This window comes from Stegostoma tigrinum, chromosome 34, assembly GCF_030684315.1.
Source record: "Stegostoma tigrinum isolate sSteTig4 chromosome 34, sSteTig4.hap1, whole genome shotgun sequence".
NCBI lineage: Eukaryota > Metazoa > Chordata > Chondrichthyes > Orectolobiformes > Stegostomatidae > Stegostoma > Stegostoma tigrinum.
Window position 1 is genome coordinate 12,051,865 of NC_081387.1, and position 21,662 is coordinate 12,073,526.

Sequence of the window (21,662 nt, forward strand, 5' to 3'; positions counted from 1 at the left end):
TAGTGTAGTGCCCAGAACACATCCTTCTGGTAGTGTAGTGCCCAGAACACATCCTTCTGGTAGTGTAGTGCCCAGAACTGTACGCAATATTCCAAGTGTGACCTAACTAAAGATCTATAAAGCTGCAACATAACTTGTCCATCCTTATACTCAATGCCCTTCTAATGAAGGCAAACATGACTTAAGCCTTTTTTTACTATCACATCTCCCTGTGCTACCACCTTCAGTGGTCTGTGGGCCTGCATATTAATGCTCCTAAGGGTTCTGCCAATCACTGTATAATTTCCACCTGTAATTGATCCTCCAAAATGCATCACCTCACATTTGTCTGGATTAAACCCCATCTGCCATTTTTCTGCTCATGCCTCCAGCCTATCTGTATCCTCTGACAATCTATCCACAACTCCACCAATCTTTGTAACATACACAAATTTACTAATTAGACCAGCCACAGTTTCCTCCAAATCATTTATGTCGACCAGGAACAGCAGAGTTCCGGAGCACTGATCCCTGTGGAACACCACTAGTCACAGCCCTCCATTCCAAAAAGCATCCACCCACTGCTACTCTCTGTCACAGATGACTTAAGCTGGTTCTGTATCCATTTCAGCAGCACACCCCTGATACCATGTGACTTCACCCTTCTTGGACCCTTCAGTTCAACTGACCAGATATCCTAAATTAATCAAGTCCCATTAGCCAGCATTTGGCCCATGTCCCTCTAAACCCTTCCTATTCATGTACCCATCCAGATGCCTTTTAAATGTTGTAATTATACCAGCCTACACCACTTCCTCTGGCAGCTCATTCCAGAGGCGCTCCGTCCTCTGCATGAAAAAGTTGCCCCTCAGGTCCCTTTTAAATCTTGCCCTCTCTCACCTTAAACCTGCGCCCAATAGATTTTGACTCTCCTCACCCTGGGGAACAGATCTTGGCTGTTCACACTATCCATGCCCCTCGTGTTGCACATCTGGGACCTGAACCCCAGTTAGCTGCAAAATTTCCAAGTATTTTTCACTCAGTCATGGGATTTATTACCAGCGTTTAGAACCCATCCCTAATTATCTGAGGGCCATTCAACCACATCGCCGTGGTTCTGGAGTTCCATGTATGCTAGACTGAGTAAGAAGGGATACATTTCCCTCCCTGTAGGACATTTCTGAATCATATGCACAGGATTTTTTAAACTCATTTGTGGGACATCAGCATTACTGACTGGGCCCAGTCTTTGTTGCCTATCCAGACTTTCTCTGAGGTGGTGGTGTTTTTGACCCTTTTTGAACCGCTGCAGTCCACAAATTTACCCACAATGCCATTGGAGATGGAATTCTAGGATTTTGACACAGCGGCAGTGAAGGAACGCCAATATATTTCCAAGTCAGGATGGTGAACGTCTTGGGGGGCAACTTGAAGGTGATGGTGTCTCCATGTATCTGCTGCCCTTGTCCTTCTGGATGGAAGTGGTCATGTGTTTGGAAGGTGCTATCTGTGGATTTTTCTGCAGTGCATCTTGTAGATAGTACACATGGCTGCTACTGAGCGTCAGTGGTGGAGGCAGGGGATGCTTGCGGATGTGGTGCCAATCAAGCGGGCTGCTTTGTCCTGGATGGTGTCAAGCTCCTTCTGTGTTGTCGGGGCTTCCGCCATCTAGGAAAGTGGGGAGTATCCCATCACACTCCTGACTTGTGCCTTGTAGATAGTGGACAGGCTTTGAGGAGTCGGAAGGAGGGCTATCATTGCAGTATTCCTCGCAATGACCTGTTCATGTACCGACAGGGTTTATGTGATGAGTCCAGTTAAGTTTCTGATCAATAAAAATTAAAATAATTCCAAATGTTTAATTCCAAACCAGTGGAGAGACTTGAACTCATGACCCCAGAATATTGTTTGGGGCTTCTTGATTGCTAGTCCAATGGCATTGTCAATACACTCAGCAATTGCAAGACAGGCTGTACTTCAAAAGATTTCACTAGCTGTAGCCTGTTTTAGGATTTTCTGAGATGACAAAATATATTTCTTTATTGTAAGTTTTATCTTCCCTCTGCGAAAAGCTTCATGTTTTAATATAACATTATTGTCAATTAATTATAATACATTATTTTACATGCGTAGAAGTGTTTGGAAGTTATACTAACCTAAATTATTCTCCTGCTCTATCTGCCTTCCCCTTTCCCACACACCACCCCAACAGCATACAGTATATTCTTGACTCAGAATCATGGATTGAAAAGATGCCCTCTGAAGAAAGATGCAGGGGCTCAAATTTCAGGAAAAGCTGTGAAGATTTAAACAAGTTCCTTGAAAACCTTGAAATTGAAGGCTGTCAAATGTAACGACATTTGAACATTTTGTTGCTCATCCCTCGAGCTGCTTCCTCACTGCAAGATGCATGCTCCATTTGATAACCTGTTCGACTGCAAAATAGCATTGAAAGACAGCTCACATATATATAGGAGAAATGTTTAATCGATTTGCATCTCCGAACTGCTTCAGCAAAGTCTTTGTCATAAACCTTGAACTTGAATGCATTTTGCGTGTTGCTTTAGTGTGCCTGGTAGGAGAGTCTAAATTTTGCTTCAAATCTTGAAAAACATTTTAAAAAGGCATAGCAATGAACTGGGTGCATGGCACATTCTGCCACATGGAGCTAAGCCAAGTTAATTGCAACGCTTATTCTGTCAGACCAGCACCCCCTGCCCCGGTCAATGTTCCCCAGTGAACATCCCCATTCCCACCTGAAAAAGGACATGGGGCTTCTCTTGGTCCAGGATCGTGCCTCTTCCCGTACTGGAGACTGATCTCCTGAGCTCCAACTGGAGAAAAACAGGGCCAATTGGATCGCTCCGCCAAAGAGCTGGCATCAGCGCATTAGTCTCCGTTCCTCATCAATTTAAAATACAGAACAAAGGGTGCTGTATCTATGTTGGTGCTTCTTCTGCACATTTAGGAGAAACTACTTGAATAATCAACCAAAGGAAGTTAAACTACTTCTCCTGCTGTGCAGTAGGTTTCGTCAACAGAGGAAGTGTTACGAGGGGTGCAACTCCCAGTTCGACCAGCATGTTTGCCCCTTCCATTTCACTCAGTCACTGTTCAGGGCCTTCCCACTGAGGAGTTGCAGCCTTGGGGATGTGCCAACAGCTCCATGGCTCGCTTCAATATTTATCACTCAATTATTCTCTTCCACCCGTTTTATGCTCCACAAAATTGGTGGCCACATTGGTAGTTCAGTGGTAAAATTCTAGCCCCCAATCACAGGAAGCCCAGCTTCGATTTCTTGCCAACATAGGTAGTCCTTCCTTTCCAGGGTGGCTCAGTGGTTAGCACCGCTGCCCCACAGTGCCAGGGATCCCAGTTCGATTCCACCCTCGGGTGACTGCGCGTGTGTGTGTGTGTGTGTGTGTGTACGGAGTTTGCACATTCTCCCCATGTCTGTGCGGGTTTCCTCCCACAGTCCAAAGATGTGCAGGTTAGGGTGGATTGGCCGGGCTAAATTGTCCCCATAGTGTCCTGGGATGTGCAGGCCAGTTACAGGGATAGGTTGAGGTTGGGTGGGATGCTGTTCGGAGGGTTGGTGTGATTGTGATCGGCCGATTGGCCTGCTTCCACACTGATTCTGTGAGCAGGAGCTGAAATTCGGTCACATACAGGTCACAGGCCAGGGCTGAGGGTGTTAAACTGGGTTTTACAGCAGGGGACAGTGTGATAGCAGGCTCATCAGAGGGTTGCATTTTGAAAAGAGTCGCAAAAAAGTTTCTGAAGATGTAAGTTTAGATGAGGCTTAATGGGGTTCCAAGGATGAAATAGCATTAGAAAAAGACAGGGGCTAAAAGGATGGCTACTCCCTGAATAAGACAGGGACACTATCTTTAGGCGCGGCTATAGCAACAGAGGTAAGAATTAGGTCACAAAAGAAATATCCAAGGACACTGCAAAGCTGGTAATTAAAATGATAACAATGGGCAAATTAAAAGCCTAACCAGTCCTACTCAAATAGTGATAGAAAGTTTTGGAGACAGTGGACAGTACAGTGGCTCAGTGGTTAGCACTACAGCCTCACAGTGCCAGGAACCCAGGTTCAAATCCAGCCTCGGGCGACTGTCTTTGTGGAGTTTGCACGTTCTCCCCGTGTCTGCGTGGGTTTCCTCCGGGTGCTCCAGTTTCCTCCCACTGTCCAAAGATGTGCAGGCTAGGTGGATCGGCCATGCTAAATTGCCCGCAGTGTTCAGGGGCATGTGGGTTATAGGGGGATGGGTCTGGGTGGGATGCCACAAGGGGCAGTGTGGACTTGTTGGGCCAAAGGGCCTGTTTCCACACTGTAGGGAATCTAATCTAATCTAACTGTAACCCAAAACGCATCAGTGATATTAAACCCCAGGAGGATTCGGTGACAATGCACACATGAGGCAGTGCAATGTATCCCTATATTGAGTTAGCCGTTCTGTACTACAACAGTGGCTACTAAAACTGTAACCCAACAGGTGTTAGGTTATAGACAGGCTACAATTAAAGTGAACCCCAGCAGGTTTCAGCAGTATCACACCCAGCAGCTGAATGTGTTAAATTTTGACTCTCTAATTTCCGATCTTGTTTGGATATTGTATAGTCGATACATTTGTCAGTTGTGTTTCGGAGGCTGCAGTACTACCTCTGTACAAAAGTTGGCAGAGATGCACAGAAATACCGCGACCAACTTGCTGTAATCTCCTTTGTAACCCAAAGCATCGATCCTTCAATTTTAGTCATCAAACAAGGATTCTCTTCTTTTTGAGACAACAAGGTGCAGAGCTGGATGACCACAGTGGGCCAAGCAGCATCAGAGGGGCAAGAAAGTTGATGTTTCGGGTCTGGACCCTTCCTCGGAAATGGGGGAGGGGAAGGGGGTTCTAAAATAAATCGGGAGAGAGAAGAGGAGGTGGATAGATGATGGATAAAGGAGAAGATAGGTGGAGAGGAGACAGACAGGTCAAAGAGGCAGGGATGGAGCCAGTAAAGGTGAGTGTAGGTGGGGAGTTAGGGACGGGATAGATCAGTTAAGGGAAGATGGACAAGTCAAGGAGGTGGGATGATGCTGGTAGGTCGGAGGTGGGAGTGGCGGTTGAGGTGGGAGGAGGGGATAGGTGGGAGAACGGACAGGTTAGGCAGGCGGGGACGAGCTGGGCTGGTTTTGGGATGCAGTAGGGGGAGGGCAGATTTTGAAGCTGATGAAGCCCACATTGATACCATTGGGCTGCAGGGTTCCCAAGCGAAATATGGGGTGCTGCTCCTGCAACCTTCGGGTGGCATCAGTGTGGCACTGCAGGAGGCCCGGGATGGACATGTCATCCAAGGAGTGGGAGGGGGAGTTGAAATGGTTCGCGACTGGGAGGTACAGTCATTTGTCACGAACCGAAAGTAGTGTTCCACAAAGTGAACTCCAAATCTCCACTTGGTTTCCCCGATGAAGTGAAGGAGAAGTTGTTGAGGGTGAGGACGAGTTCGGCTAGGCAGAAGTTGTCAGTGGAGGGGGACTGGTCAAGCCGGAGGGACAGGAGGAAGCAGAGGGCCTCTAGGCCTTTAGGACCGTGGAGAGAAAATGGAGTTGAGATAGGTGGAGATAGGTTCTGTGGGGCAGGAGCAGGCGGAAACAGTGGATCAGCCAGGACAGGTAGCTTTGTGGATTTTGGGAAGGAGATAGAAGTGGGCGATGCGAGGTTGGGGAACAATGAGATTGGAGGCTGTGAGTGGGAGGTCACCTGAGGTGATGAGGTTGTGGATGGTCTGGGCGATGATGTTTTGGTGCTCGGGGGTGAGGTCATGATCCAGGGGGCGGTAGGAGGAGGTGTCAGAGAGCTGGCACTGGCCTCGGCAACGTAGAGGTCAGCGCACCATACTACAACTGCACCCCCCTTGCCTGCAGGTTTGATGGTGAGGTTGGGATTGGAGCGCAGGGCTGCCCGTTCTGTGGAGCAGAGGTTGGAGTGGGTGAGAGGGGTGGAGTGGTTGAGGCTATCGATGTCTCGACGGCAGTTGGAGATGAAGAGGTCGAGGCAGGATAGGAGGCCTTGGAGTGGTGTCCAGGAGGAGGGGATGTGTTGGAGGTAGGAGAAGGGGTCAGTAGAGGGAAGGTTAGGCTCATGGTTAAAGAACTAAGCGTGGAGGCAGAAAAATTGTTTGATGTCCAGGCATGAGTGGTATTCATTGATGTGCGGGTGGAGGGGGGCAAAGGTGAGCCCTTCACTGAGAACTGACCATTCTTCCTCAGTCAGGGGAAGGCCTGGGGGGATAGTGAAGACATGGCAGGGCTGGGGGCTACATATATGCTGGAGCCTCACATCTGCTAATGTGGTATACTGTATCCGCTGTTCTCGTTATGGCCTAGTCTACATCGGGCAAACCAAGCAGAGGCTTGGGGACCGCTTTGTGGAACACCTACACTCAGTTCATGACAAACAACCACACCTCCCAGTCACGAACCATTTCAAATCCCCCTCCCACTCCTTGGACAGCATGTCCGTCCTGGGCCTCCTGCGGTGCCACAACAATGCCACCCAAAGGCTGCAGGAACAGCATTTCATATTCCACTTGGGAACCCCGCAGCCCAATGGTATCAATGTGGATTTCACAAGCTTCAAAATCTCCCCTCCTCCTACCGCATCCCATAGCCAGCCCAGCTCATCCCCGCCTCCCTAACCTGTCCGTCTTCCCTCAACTGACCAACCCCCATCCCAACTCCCCTCATACACTCACCTTTACCAGCTCCATCCACATCTCCATGACCTGTCCATCTCCTCTCCACCTATCTGCTCCTTTATCCACCTTCTATCATCGCCTACCCCTCTGTCTATTTATTTCAGAGGCCCTTCCCCTTCCCCCATTTCTGAAGAAGGATCCAGACCCGAAACGTCAGCTTTCCTGCTCCTCTGGTGTTGCTTGGCCTGCTGTGTTCGTCCAGCTGTACACCTTGTTATCTCAGATGCTCTCGCATCGCCAGTTCCCACTATCTCTTCTCTTTTTTGTTTGCTTATTTTCTCCAGCATGTGGTTCTCAGCAAGTTAATGCACAGCTTCCTTTTTAGTCCTGCTATGATCTCAGCTGATGGATGGGTCAGATGCCAGAATGTGGAAGGGTCACTGGACCCAGAAACGTTAACTCAGATTTTTTTCCTTCCCAGATGCTGCCAGACCTGCTGAGCCTTTCCAGCAACTTGTGATTTTGTACCCAAATGCCAGAATAAAACCTGGCTAGGTGGATCATATGACTTTTTTTTGTTAGTTAGCATTGTGGTTAGTCTCTGAAATATATCAGCATGAGGCTGCGCAGTTGTTTCAAACAATAGCACATAGGTTTGTGACACAGAAGGAAGACAACAAAGCTTCATTGCTCAAACCTTTGCGTATAGGAGTTGGAATGTCATGTTGACATGGGTGAGACCTCTCTGGTGCACTGTGTTCTGGTCACCCCATTACAGGAAGGACATCATTAAGCTAGAGAGGGTTCGGAAGAGATTTACTGGGATGTTACCTGGAATGAAAGATTTGAATTATAAAGAAAGACTGGGTAGGCCGGGACATTTTTCACTGAAGCATGGGAGGTTGAGGGAGTGATCTTCTAGAAGTTTATAAAATAATTACGGGTTCAGATAGCATTAACGGTAGGTGTCTTTTTCCTAGGGTGGGAGATTTCAAGACTCGGGGGTGCATTTTTAAGGTGAGAAGAGAGAGGTTTTTAAGAAGACTTGAGGGGCAGAGAGCAGTTTGCATGCAGAATGAACTTCCTGAGGAAGTGGTGGACGTGGGCACAGTTGCAGTGTTTAAAAGACACTTAGATAATTGCGTAAATGACTAGTTTAGAGACAGTAAGAACTGCAGATGCTGGAGTCAGAGATAACACAGTGTGGAGCTGGAGGAACACAGCAGGTCAGGCAGCATCAGAGGAGCAGGAAAGCTGACATTTTGGGTCGGGACACTTCTTTGAAACATCAGCTTTCCTGCTCCTCTGATGCTGCCTGGCCAGCTGTGTTCTTTAAGCTCCACACTGGGACTAGCTTAGTTTGGGATAATGGACTGTTTGGATCGAAGGGTCTGTTTCCATGCTGTATAGTGACTATATATTACAGTTAGAAAGATCTTCTCAAAACCATTAAAATTAAATTCTACCTATTTCTCAGCACAACCATTACAAAGACTCAGCTGCAGAGAAATTATACTCTTATCTCAACTCTTTAAGCTTCCAGTTAACTGCCTCTTTTCAGTTTTTGCTTCTTGAACTCAACAGACAATTTTATTATTCTTTTCAGCATCTGGCAGTATGAACCTTTTACAGATTTCATAGCCTAACTTTGATCAAATCTTGCAGTCTGAATATTTCTGTCCCAAAATGACCTGGCTTGAAAATGTCAAAAACTAGAGAGTGTGTTGCTGCTCGCTTCCTCTTAAATGAATAGAGCTGGAATTTGCTTTATAAAAGCTAAACTTAAAAGCTTAACTTTTGGTTCATCTCAACTAAAACTCTAGTGTCTCCTGAATTGAACTGAAAACAAAACTAACAGCTTAGCACTACTGGTCACAAACAAAAGGTATAAAACTCTTATTCCACTGATACTCCAGTGTTCTTCCAGCCCTTGATGGCAGTTACTGTTCCAGAAGGAATTTCTGACCTTTCTAAATAAAAGACAAAACTTTCACAGCACTAACCCACATTTATATGCTTTCTTTCAAACAAAAATCATTTAAAAATCGCCACAGTTCATTGTCATTGTAATAGTTCATAGTGCAAACCATTACACCAGATAATTGGGTGCCTGGTGACTGGGGATGCATGTGAGGCTAAAGTTTCTTTGCACTCATAACCTGAACCTCACCACCAAAATTTGAAATGCCCATGTAATTTTAGTTTTGTCTTGTTGGCAATAGCTCAGGGCAATAGTGTCAGGCTAAGTGAAGTATGCTTCAGGTAGTTTTTTTTTAGGAAATAGCAATCATAATATCATCAGGTTTGGAGCGATCATGGAAAAGATCAAGCACGATTAACTGAGTAGCTTTTACCCGGGGCAAGTTTCAATGAGTTGAAAGGAGATCTTTATCTGTTGCATTGGAATCAAACATGGAGGGAGAAAAGACTGATTGAATAAAGGATGACCTTCAGTGAAGTAGTTCACATGTAAGGTGGTCACATTTTCATGAGGGGAAAGAAAGTGCATCTAAAGCTGCAGCTCCCTGGATGAGCAAAGATCTAAATGGGTTAAAATGAGAATGAAACATAGAAGATTAAGGTTTATAACAGAGTTGAAAACCATGCCGAATACAGAATGCACAGAGGAGATTTTAACAAAAGAGAATATGTGGATCCAAAGGGAGAGTATGAGGACAGATTAGAAATGCATATAATGAGCAAAAGGGCAGTCAAAGGAAAATTGGGAAATGATTAGGTCATGAGAAAGAGATCGTCCTGTGCAGACAGGGGACAAGGCTAATGTGCTGAAGTATTTTGCCAGTCTGGCAGTATAGGAGGGAGACAGTTGTATTACTGGGCAGGATGAAAACAGATAAAAGAGATACGCAAAATGTTGACAGTGCTCAAAATAGAAAGGTCACCTGGAAGGGATGATGATGGAAGTCAAGAGTGGAAATTGTGATGGCTCGGGATACATTCTTCCAACTGCCATTGCATTTGAGCAGGGTCAGTCACTGGGAGGAGTGCAAAAGTTTTGTGAGCATGTTCAAAAACATGGAGAATGATAAACCTGACAACTTCACACCAGTAAGCTTCAAGTCAATATTGAGGGACATTGAAAGGCAATAGTCGAGGACATAACTAATGAGTAAAATACAGGTTAGCGAACTCAAATCAGCAAGTAATTAATCTAGATACATCCGCTTTGACAATCTTGACCCAAGTTTTACGATGAGGTAACAGAGATGATGAATCAAAATTGTTGACAGTTGACATTTTGCACATACACTTTTGAAAGCAGATAATAACTTGTTGTGTAACAGAAGCTTTGTAGGTAAAACTAAAGCCCAGGGGTCAGTAACAGTCTGGGTATGGATGTGGCGAAGAGGCAGAAAGCAAAAGTATTGTTGAATGCTTATTTTTCAGATGGAAGGAAGGCAAATTGTTCTAGTTCACAGGCAGTCAATCAAGAAATCTTGGCTATTTTGGTCCATAAGAATGACAGGGGCTTGGGTATGCAGACCATCATAGTTTGCAGATGATATTTAACTCAAAGAATGCTGACAACAATGAGGAGAAGTTAGGAAGGGGAGGTTAGTAACAAAATTCAAGAGGACGGACAGAGACTGATGAAATGGACTGATAGTTGCCGGATATAATGTGTTGCAGTCAAGTGCTCAGTGGAAGGTTTTGCTCAGATTTTGTGAGCAAAGACAGTATTAAATGGATGGTACAGTTTTAGACATAGTGCACCTGGTGATCTGTGCGTGCAAATCTTTGAAGATGCCACCATCAGATGAGAAGGAAGTTCAATAAGTACAACAGCTTATTAATGCAGGAAGTTGTATTGAGTCTGAGCCTGAATATTGCATTCAATTCTGGTTTCTCCTCTACTCTACAGGAAGCATATCAAAGCCTTGCAGAAAGTGCAGAGCAGAATTAGAGTCATAGAGTAATGCATCTTGGAAAAGACCCTTCAATCCACTCATCCGGGCCATCCAGACATCCCAATCTGACCTAGTCCCATCTCCCAGCATTTGGTCCATATCCCTCTAAACCCCTCTTATTCATAAACCCAATCGGATGCCTTTTAAATATTTTAATTGTACCACCTTCCACCACTTCCTCTGGCAGCTTGTTCCATACACCCATCACCCTCTGTGTGAAAATGTTACCCCTCAGGTCCCTTTTAAATCTTTTCCCTCTCGCCTTAAACCTTTTCCATCTAGTTTTGGACTCCCACACCCTTGCATATATATATATATATACAATCATGCCCCTCATGATTGTAAAAACCTTTGTATGGTCACCCCTCAGCCTCTAATGCTCCAGGGATAAAAGCCCCAGCCCATTCAGCCTCTCGATGTAACTCAAACCCTCCAGTCCCAGCAACATCCTAGTAAATCTACTCTGTTCCCTCTCAAGTTTAACAATATCCCTCCTGTAGAAGAGTGACCAGAATTGTGTGCAGTATTCCAAAAGGGGCCTCACCAGCATCCTGTACAGCCACAAAATGACCTCCCAACTCCTATATTCAACATTCTGATGAATAAAGCAAGCGTGCCAAATGCCTTCTTCACAACCCTGTCGACCTTTGACTCCACTTTCGAGGAATACACTCCCACACCCCTAGGTTTCTTTGCTTGGCAGCATTCTCCATATCCTGCCATTAACACCATAACTCCTGCCCTGGTTTGCCTTACCAAAATGCAACACCTCGCATTTCTCTAAACTAAATACCCAAACCTTGGTACATTGGCCCATCTGATCAAGGACCTGTTGGATCTTGAGATAATCTTCTTCACTCTCAACTACACCACTTATTTCGGTGCCATGTGCAAACTTACTAACCGTACCTCCTTTTCTCATGTCCAAATCATATATGTAAATGATGAAAAGTGGTGGACCCAGCCCAATCCATATGGCACACCATGGGCTTCAGTCCAAAAGGTTACCCGCTACCACCACTCTCTGTCTCCTATCTTCGAGCTAATTTTGTATCCAATTAGTGAGCTCCCCCTAGATTTCATGTAATCTGACCTTACTAACCAGACTACCTTGTGGAACTATGCCGAATGCATTACAAAAGCCCTATTAGACAACATCTACCTCTCTGCCTTCATCTATCTTCTTTGTCACTTCTTCAAAAAAACTCGATCAAGTTAGTGAGAACTGATTTGCCCCACACACAATACCATGTTGACTATTCCTAATCAGCCCTTCCTTTTTCAAATAAATCTTGTCCTTCACAACTCCCTCCAACAATGTACTGTCTCACCGGTCTATAGTTCACTAGCCCTTCCTTCCAGCCTTTCGTAAATATTAGCACCAGATCAGCCAATCTCCAGTCCACAAACACTCCATCCATGGCTGTCTATGATACAAATATCTAGGCGAGGAGCCCAGTAATCACTTCCCCAGCTTCCCACAGGTTTCTGAGATACAATTGGTAGGGTGGTACCAGGAACGTGGTCCTGCAGTTAATGTGGAGAGATTTGAAGAAATGGGATTGTTCTCTTCAGAACACAAAAGGTTAAGAGAGGACTTTATGAGGTGGTAGAATTGTAGAGTGGCTTTAAGCAAGTGAATTAGGAAAAGTTTGTTCATTTGGTGCGAGGACTGCTGATTTAAGGCTTAATGACCCAGAGAAGGGGAGGTTTCTGTAGCACAGTGGTATTGTCCCTACCTCTCAACCAGAAGGCCGGGGCTCCCATCTGCCTCAGAGGTGTGCGCTAGCATCTGTGAACGATTGATTAAAAAGTATGAAAGGGAAGAAAAGAGATTTTTTTTAACAGTGACTTGTTTTGGTCTGTTTGAAAGGTTGGTGGAAACTAATTCATTCGTAGCTTCAGAAAGGGGATTTGATTAAGTATGTGTAATGAAAAGAATGTACAGTTGCAACAAATAATTGGTATTCATTGCAAACTGGATGGAGTATAAAAGCTGGGAAATCTTACAGTAACTGTACAGGGCTTTTGTGAGACAGCACCTAGGTGTGTAATTTTGTGCAGTTCTAGTCACCTTAAGGAGAGACATAGTTGCACTGGAAGCAGTTCAGTGAAGTTAACCATGCTGATTCCTGGATTGAGGTGTGGGCACAATTACAAAGTTGAAAGGACATTTGGATAAGTACAGTAGGAAAGGTTTGAAGGGACTAGGCAGGTGGGACAAGTTACTTTTGGGATTATGTTCAGCATGGACTGGGTGGACCAAAGGGTCTGTTTCAATGACCCTAAGAGGAAGTAGCAGGAACTGCAGATGCTGGAGAATCTGAGATAACAAGGTGTAGAGCTGGATGAACACAGCAGGCCAAGCAGCAGCAGAGGAGCAGAAAGGCTGATGTTTCGGGCCTAGGCCCTTCTTTAAGAGGAGTTTTGTTAGGTGCAAAGACTGAGCAGATTGGGTCTGTATGGTGTTGGAATTGAGAAGAATGAGAGATAGTATTTTTGACACATTTACGATTCTGTCGGCTTTTGACAGGATGGCTGCCAATGTGATGTTTCTCCTCCGAGGGGAATCTAGAACTGGCAGACACTATTTTTAAACTGAGGTGGGGAGGTCTCCAATTTAGGAAAAAATGAGAAGGAATGGCCTCTCTTAAACGCTTGTGAGTATCTAGAATTCTGACCCCTGAGAATAATGGAATGGACACATCCAAGGAAACATTAAAACAGACGTTTGACTGAGAGAGAATGTTGATTTATGGTGTGTAAGGCAGGCAACTGGAATGAGAACCACCATAGCCATGTCACCCATAGTGTAAATAAATGGCATTGCTCTCTCCATGGGTCAACTTCTGCTCCTATTCTTTATGATCCTTCAAAAATGGCAGTGGGATGAATTGCAAAGCTCTTTCAAAGAGCCAGCATTAGCATAACAGCTGTATGGCTTCTTTCCACATTGCAGGTAAATATCCCACGATTCACTCCACTTTTCAATGGAAGAAATGTGCCTAAATCTATGCCACATGGATTCATACCACACGGCCGTTCCCAGTGCAATCCAGCCCCAGTGCAGTCCGTTCCAGAGTCCCACTGTGTCCCAGTACAGGACTTTGGGCCAGCCGCTAACTTTGTGAGTCTGAGAACGTGTATATTTGAAGGAAGTCAGAGAGCATCTCATCTTCCAGTTCCCCAGACCCCAACAACTCATCTTCACCATGTTCAGTCCCTGTACACCTGCATCCCCAACAAGGAGGGCCTACAAGCCCCTCCGCTTCACCCTGTCCCGTAGGCCCACCCAGATCCCCCTCCACCAGCATTGTCATTCACTTGGCCGAATAGGGCCTCACCCTCAACAATTTTGTTTGATTCCTCCCGCTCCCTACAAACCAAAGAGGTAACTGTGGGCACCCACAAGGGCCGGTGCTATACCTGACTCTTTGTAGGATTCATGGAACAGTCCCTCTTCCACAACTATAACAGCACCATCCCTCACCTCTTTCTCCGCTCTATTGATGATGGTATCGCTGATGCCACTTGCTCCCACAAGGAGCTCGAACAGTTCATCAATTTCACCAACTCCTTTCATCAGGCCCTCAAATTCACCAGGACCATTTCCAACCCCTGCCTCTCCTCCCGGGACCCCACACCCCCGTCGCCGTCTCCATCTCTGACTCACCGCCAGCATCCGTCTCAAACCCATTGATTCCCACAATGACCACGACTATATCTCCTCTCACCCACCCTCCTGCAAAAATGCTATCCCATACTCCCAAATTCTCTGCCACTGCCACAACTGCTCCCAGGATGAGGCATTCTACTTCCCAGATACCCTCCTACTTTAGAGACCATAGTTTCCCCTTCTCTGTTATTAAGGATGCCCTCAACTGCATCTCCCCCATTTTCCATGCTTCTGCCCTCAAACCCTTCCTCCCAACAACAATAAAGATACAATCCCCTTAGTCCTTACGTACCACCCCACCAACCTCCGAATGCAGCACATCTTCCTCCGACATTTCCGCCACCTACAATCAACCCCACCACCAAAAAGATTTCTCCCTCCCCACCCCTGTCTGCTTTCCACAGGGGCCTCCGTGACTAGCCTGTCAGGTCTACACTGCCCACCATCCCCTCCATCCTGGCCAGTACCTTTCCCTGCAACCACAAGACGTGTAGCACCTGCCCCTCCACCTCCCCTCTCACCTCCATCCGTGGCCCCAAATAATCCATCCAGATTCACTTGCACTTCATCTAACCTCATCTATTGTATCTGTAGCTCCCGATGTTGTCTCCTCTACATCGGGGAGGCCAAACTCAGGCTCGGGGACCGGTTTGCTGAGCATCTGCGCTATCCTCGCACCAACCTGACCTTCTGGTTGTCATCCACACTACGTCCCCCTCCCACTCCCCTGGCGACATGTCCATCCTCGGCCACCTCCACTGTCAGAGTGAGGCCAAACATGAACTGGAGAAACGACACCTGATATTTTGCCTTGGAAGCTTACAGTCCAATGGCCTGAATATCCACTTCAACAGCTTCGAAATCTTACCTCCCCCAGCCTGTCCGTCTTCCTACTCACCTGTCCACTCTACCTTTCCCACTGACCAACCATAATAATCCACTTTCTGCATCCACCTATCTGCATCTACCCACCCTCCCCCCCACCAGCCCCATCCCTCCCTCTATGTATTTCTGGGAGCCCCTTCCCCTCCCTATATCCTGATGAAGGGTTTTGGCCCGAAATGTTGACTTTCCTGCTCCTCGGATGCTGCCTGACCTGCTGTGCTTTTCGCACTCCACATCTATTGACAACATCTTAGCCGCACTCTGGCAAAAGCTGTGTTGAAAATTGGCTGAGATTGAGGAAACAAGGTGCGGAGCTGGATGAACACAGCAGCCCAAGCAGCATCAGAGGAGCAGGAATGCAGCTTGTTATCTCAGATTCTCCAGCATCTGCAGCTCCGAACTATCTCTGAGTATGAGGAAGTTTGTTCACTGAAAATCAAAACAGAAACAGCAGGGTCGATGGCACAATACAAACTCACACCCATTACTCGAACATTCCTTTCCTTCACTAAGCGCATTTAATGCAGTAAAATATCTCGGAATGTTTAACAGGAGTGGGAACAAATATTAAGGACATTCACTTATCACACTTAATTGCTAGAGCAATGCTACTTGCAAAAGCTGAGCTTCAGAAGAGTTCTATCATTTTTTTTTTTAAAAATGACTTCACTATCTAGAAATGTTCTTTCTCACAACAAGCAGAAGTGTGTGCATTGTAAGGTGTATTGTTTATAAAGAAGATAGTGTCAGATATTGGGAGGGTTGCCTCAAAGATCAGTCAAACGTCAGCCTTTCAGCGCCACTCCCATAGAATCCTGAATTGCCAACAATGTCACAAACACCAACATGTCTATCCCTGGATATGTCCTGTCCCACTGGCAGGGCAGACCCAGCAGAGGTGGCAGAATCCGGTGGAGTACAGTCAGGATGGAATTGTCCCCGCAACGTTACCTCCGGGCACCATGAAATCTCCTGATGCTTGGTCAAGCTTGGGCAAGGAAACCTCCTGTTGATTATCAACATACCAATTACCCTGTCCCCCTCAGCTGATGAATCCATGTCAAACAGCACTTGGCAGATGCCCTGAGGGTGTCAACAATGCAGAATACACTCAGGCGGAAGACTTCAATGTTCATTACCAACAGCAGCACGGTAGTGTCACTATTGACTGAGTACCAAAGGACATAGCTGTTAGACTGGGCCTGGAGGCAGATGGTGAGGGAACCAATATCAGGGGAAAATTGTCTGGGACCTCATCCTCACCAATCTGCCACCAAACAGATATATCTGCCCACACCAGAATTGATTGGAGTCGCTACAACACCATTCTCATGAAGATAAAATCTCACCTTCACAATGAGAATGCCTTCCACATTGTTGTGAGGCACCAACACTGTGCTAAATGGGGCAGACTTCAAAAAGATGTAGCAACTCAAGACTGGGCATCCATGACGTACTGTGAGCCATCAGTAGCAGCAGAATTGTACTCTTAAAGCAATCTGTAACATCATGGTCCAGCATATTCTCTCTTCTATCACATTCTACCATCAAGCCTGGGCATCTACACAGGTTTAATGAAGAGTGACAGATGGCATGACAGGAGTAATGCCAGGCATAACTCAAAATCAGGTGTTAACCTGGTGAGGGTGCAGGTCAAGCAGCAAATGATAGACAAAGCTGAGCCATCCCACAGCCAGCAATTCAGATCTAAGCTCTGCAGTCCTTCCACATCCAGCCATGAATGGTGGTGGGCAATCCAGCAACTCACTGGAATAGAAGGGTCTAAAGATATCACCCTCTTCAGTGATAGGGGAGGGCAGTACATCATACTGCAGGGCCAAAGCAGCCAGGAGACCTGAGTGGAAGATCCATCTTGAGCTCCCCTGAAGGCCCCAGTATCACATATGTCGGTCTTCAGCCAGTTCAATCCCCTCATGGAATTGCTAAAGACACAGGATATTGCTGAGGCAATCGGCCTTGGCAACATTCCAGGGACTGTCCTCAAGACCTGTTCTCCAGAGCTAGCCGTACAGCTGTCCGGGTTGTTGCTGTTCTGTTACGGAACTGTCACCTACCTGGCAATGTGGAAAATCGTCCAGTTATGTCCTGGCCACAAAAACGTAAGACAAGTCCCATCTGGCAAATTGCTGCCCCGTCAAACTGCCCTTGATCGTCCGCAAAGTGATGGAGGTTGTTGTTGATAATGTCAAGAGATGCTCGTTCATCAATATCCCAAGTTCTATCGGGCCCATTCCTCTCCTGATCTCAGCGCTACCCTTGTACTACACATGGACAAAAGAACTGAACTCAAGAGGGTAACTGCCCTTGACATATAGACAACATTTGACTGAGTATAACCTCATTTGGCTGCAGAACTGGAACTGGGTGTTAGTGGGAGTTGAGCAATCTATCTGTTAGAGTCATGCTTCGAATGAAAGACGGTGGTTGTTGTTGGAGGTCAAACATCTCATCCACAGGACATCTCTGCAGGACTTCCTGAGGGTAGCATCGTAGGCTGGTTCATCAATCACCTTCCCTCCATCATAAGGTCAGAAGCGGGGATGTTCTCTGATAATTGCACAATGTTCAGCACCATTCACTACTCCTCTGCTTCTGAAGCAGTCCGTGTCTGAATATAGCTAAGTCTTGGAGAATATTCAGGCTTAGACAGGTAAGAAACAAATGGCATTCACACCACACATGTGCCAGGCAATGACGATCTCCAACAAAAGTGAATCAAACTATCATTTCTTGTCACTCAATGGTCTTACCATTGCTAAACTCCCAATATCTACATGATGATGGTTACTATTGACCAGAAACTAAACTGAATTATACTGTGGCTACAAGATCTGGTCAGAAGCTGGGAATTCTGCAGTACGTAACTCAGTTCCTGATTCCCCAAAGCCTATCCACCATCCACAAGACACAAGGCAAGAGTGCAGTGGACAATTCCCCACTTGCTTGGATGAGTGCAGCTCCAAAAACACTGAAGAAGTTTGATCCCAGACAGACCAAAGCACCGCAGCTGATTAATACCCCATCTAACATCTTCAATATTCACTCACTTGACCACTGTCCTATAGAAACTCTACAGTGCAGAAGAAGGCCCGTCAATCCATCAAGTGTGCACTGACCCACCAAAGTGCATCCCACCCAGAGCACTACCTTATCGCTGTGAGTCCATATTTCCCACAGCTAATCCACCCAGCCTACACATCCCTGGCCACTACAGACAATTTCACATGGCTGATCCAACTAATCTACACACCTTTGGACAGTGAGAGGAAACCAAAACACCCAAAAGAACCCCATACAGACATGGAGGGAATGTGCAAACTCCACGCAGGCTGTCTGTCACCTGAGGGTGGAATTGAACCCGGGTCCCTGATGCTGTGAGGCAGTAGCGTTAACCACGGAGCCACCAAATGACCCATTTCCTCTGCAAAATTTTACCAAGGCTCCTTAGTCAGCATTTCTCAAGCCCTGGAGCTCTCCTTTTGGAAGAACAAGGCAACAGATCCATTTCAACATCACCCATCTTCAGATTCCCCTCCAAGACACTCACCATCCTGCCAGGGATTGATATTGTCATTTCTTCATTGTCATTGAGTCAATGTCCTAGAATTCCTTCTCTAACAGCATTGTGGGTGCACCTACTTCACATTCCCCATGGATTGCAGCAGTTCGCGAAGGCTACTAGAATTCTTCCAGGGCAACTAGGGATGGGCGATAAGCATTGCCTAATCAATGATGCCTACATCTCATGAATTAATATTAAAGCTATATCTTTGACCTCCAACAGCCACAATCAAATTCCTTTCTGCTATGTATGCCTTCAAACTATGGAAAGATTTCCGTGATTCCCATTGAGTTCTATTTTGCTTGGCTCTCTTGATGCCATAGTTAACTAAGTGCTACTTGGATGTCAAGTAGAGTCACTTTCACCATAATTCTTGTTTTTAGCTTTTGTTTATCCCCCCCCCCCCACCCCGGTTTGGGCAATGCAGGTAATGAATGGTGGCTCAGTGGTTAGCACTGACACCTCACAGCACCAAGGCCCCAGGTTCAATTCCAGCCCCAGCTGACTGTCTCTGCAGAGTTTGCACATTCTCCACCTGTCTGCGTGGATTTCCACCAGGGGCTATGGTGCCTTCCCACAGTACAAAGATGTGTGGGTTAGGTGGATTGGCCATGCTAAATTGCTCGTAGTGACCAGGGATGTATAGGCTGGGTGGATTACCTGTAGGAAATACAGTAATAGTATTGGAGGTTGCTGTGGACTTGATGCGTTAAATGGCCTGTTTCCACACTGTAGAGATTCTATGAGCTCACCTGTTTTACACCACTCCCCTGCTTGTTCTTGCTCTTCACACGTCTGTAACTGCACATATGAATATTATATACCTAAACAACTGAATGTTACGCAGCAGTCCATTTTAGAACTGCCTGTTATCATCGTCCCATCACACACACCACATCTTTATGTGCATCTGGAAATAATATATCAGCCTATTCTACATCCACTCAATGCATAGCTGCATGTTTAATTGTTGTCTGGCATAAATCAGATTTATGCTTCATCAGTTACTATTCCTTTATATAACTGCACGTACGCAGTGAGATTACAAGCGATGATAACAGAATGTGTTTGTGACTCATTGTGTTCAACATGGCAATGAGCTTGAGCAGCTCAGGCCAATAAAACTTATGTATCTTAATCTGTCTTTTGCAGATCTACAATAATGAATAGGATGAGGGTAATTGTTTTTCATGATTTACTGAGATCTGCCTCTTGATTAATTTTTTTTCTCTGCAAGAGGATGTGGTGGAGGCTGGTACAATTACAACACTTAAAAGACATCTGGATGGACTTATGAATAGGAAGGGTTCGGAGGGACACCAGCCAAATGCTGGCAAATGGGACTGAATTAATTTAGGATATCATGACAGTATAGATAAGTTGAGCAAAGGATCTATTTCCATGCTGCACACCACTATGACTCTGTAGCAAGAATAGCATTGCCTAACTACCTCAGTGAAGTTACTAAAGTCCAGCTGTTAGCAGTCAAATAGCACAATATACCTTACAGCATGAAAATGAGGAGCTTGCAGAAGATTTGCAGATATCTCACACCAGGAAAATAAACATCAGAGATAATGGGAACTGCTGTTGCTGGAGAATCCAGGATAGCAAGGTGTGGAACTGGATGAACACAGCAGGCAAAGCAGCATCATAGGAGCACGAAAGCTGACGGTTCAGGCCTAGACCCTTCATCAGAAAAGCTATTCACTCAAGTCTCTCACAAATGGAAGAAGTCTTTTGCTGACAGGTTCCAGGATCATGTTGAACAACTAGCTGAAGAAGCCTCTCTGCTAATGGTAGACTACTAATGGTGTAATAGGGTGGCACGGCATCTCAGTGGTTAGCACTGCAGCCTCACAGCGCCAGGGACCCGGGTTCGATTCCAACCTCAGGTAACTGTCTGTGTGGAGTTTGCACATTCTCCCTGTGTCTGTGTGGGTTTCCTCTGGGTGCTCCGGTTTCCTCCCACAGTCCAAAGATGTGTAGGCTAGGTGGATCGGCCATGCTAAATTGCCCATAGTGTTCAGGGGTGTGTGAGTTATAGGGGGATGGGTCTGGTTGGGATGCTGCAAGGGGCGGTGTGGATGTGTTGGGCCGAAAGGCCTGTTTCCACACTGTAGGGAATCTAACCTAATCATCTGTCACAAAGAAATTTTGGAGACAAGAACCTTCTCTCCTTCTTTAACTGATAGGGATATGCTGTGGCTTTTCATATAGCTCTGAAATCGGAGTATTACCTTCCATGTATTTTGTTTCCGTGTGATGGTATCATCTGACTTTCTCATGGAGTCATCTTGCCTGCACCCCGCCTCAAGCTCACACTGAAGCAAGTTTCAAGGTAATAAGAGGTTGAGAGATGACATTATAGAGGGTTATAATGTCATAGGACACATAGCTGCAATTAATGGTGGGTGTCTTTTGTCTAGGAAGGGAGATTTCAAGGCTAGGGCGTATATTTTTAAGGTGAGATGAAAATAATTTGAAAAAGATACAAGAGACAAATATTTTACACAGCAGGTGGTTTGCATGTGGAATGAACTTTCTGGGCAAGTGGTGAATGCAGGCACAGTTACGACATTTAAAAGACATTTGGATAAGTACATGAATAAGAAATGATTGTCGGGGTATGGGCTAGGAGCAGGCAAATCAGACAACAGGCTGGTTGGGCCAAAGGGTCTGTTTCCATGCTGTACAACTCTATGTGATGCCATTGCCTTTAGAAAGAGTAATTCCTGCCACAGAATAGTTCATCTTCTTGTCCCCGGTGTACTATTTTGTTCATCTTCCCATCTTCATCTTCGTCTCTGGATCAGAGAGATGAAGCACATCGAAAAGAGAGGGAGAAGTTTTCACATCTTCAAGTCTTTGTGTGGTTAACAGATCAAAAATCAGCCATCAACAGAAGTAGCCATTC

The 21,662-nt window shown here is 45.9% G+C and overlaps 1 protein-coding gene across 2 annotated transcripts in view; it reads left to right on the top strand.

Moving 5' to 3' along the window:
• LOC125467691 (complement C4-like) overlaps positions 1-2,522 on the top strand; it is a 101,427-nt gene extending 98,905 nt beyond the window's left edge. For both annotated transcript variants that reach the window (XM_048563854.2, XM_059639638.1), the window contains one exon: positions 2,192-2,522. In XM_048563854.2, coding sequence (XP_048419811.2) covers positions 2,192-2,333 — 142 coding nt within the window. In that variant the 3' untranslated portion in view covers positions 2,334-2,522. The remainder of the gene's footprint in view (positions 1-2,191) is intronic.
• The last annotated feature ends 19,140 nt before the right edge of the window (positions 2,523-21,662 follow it).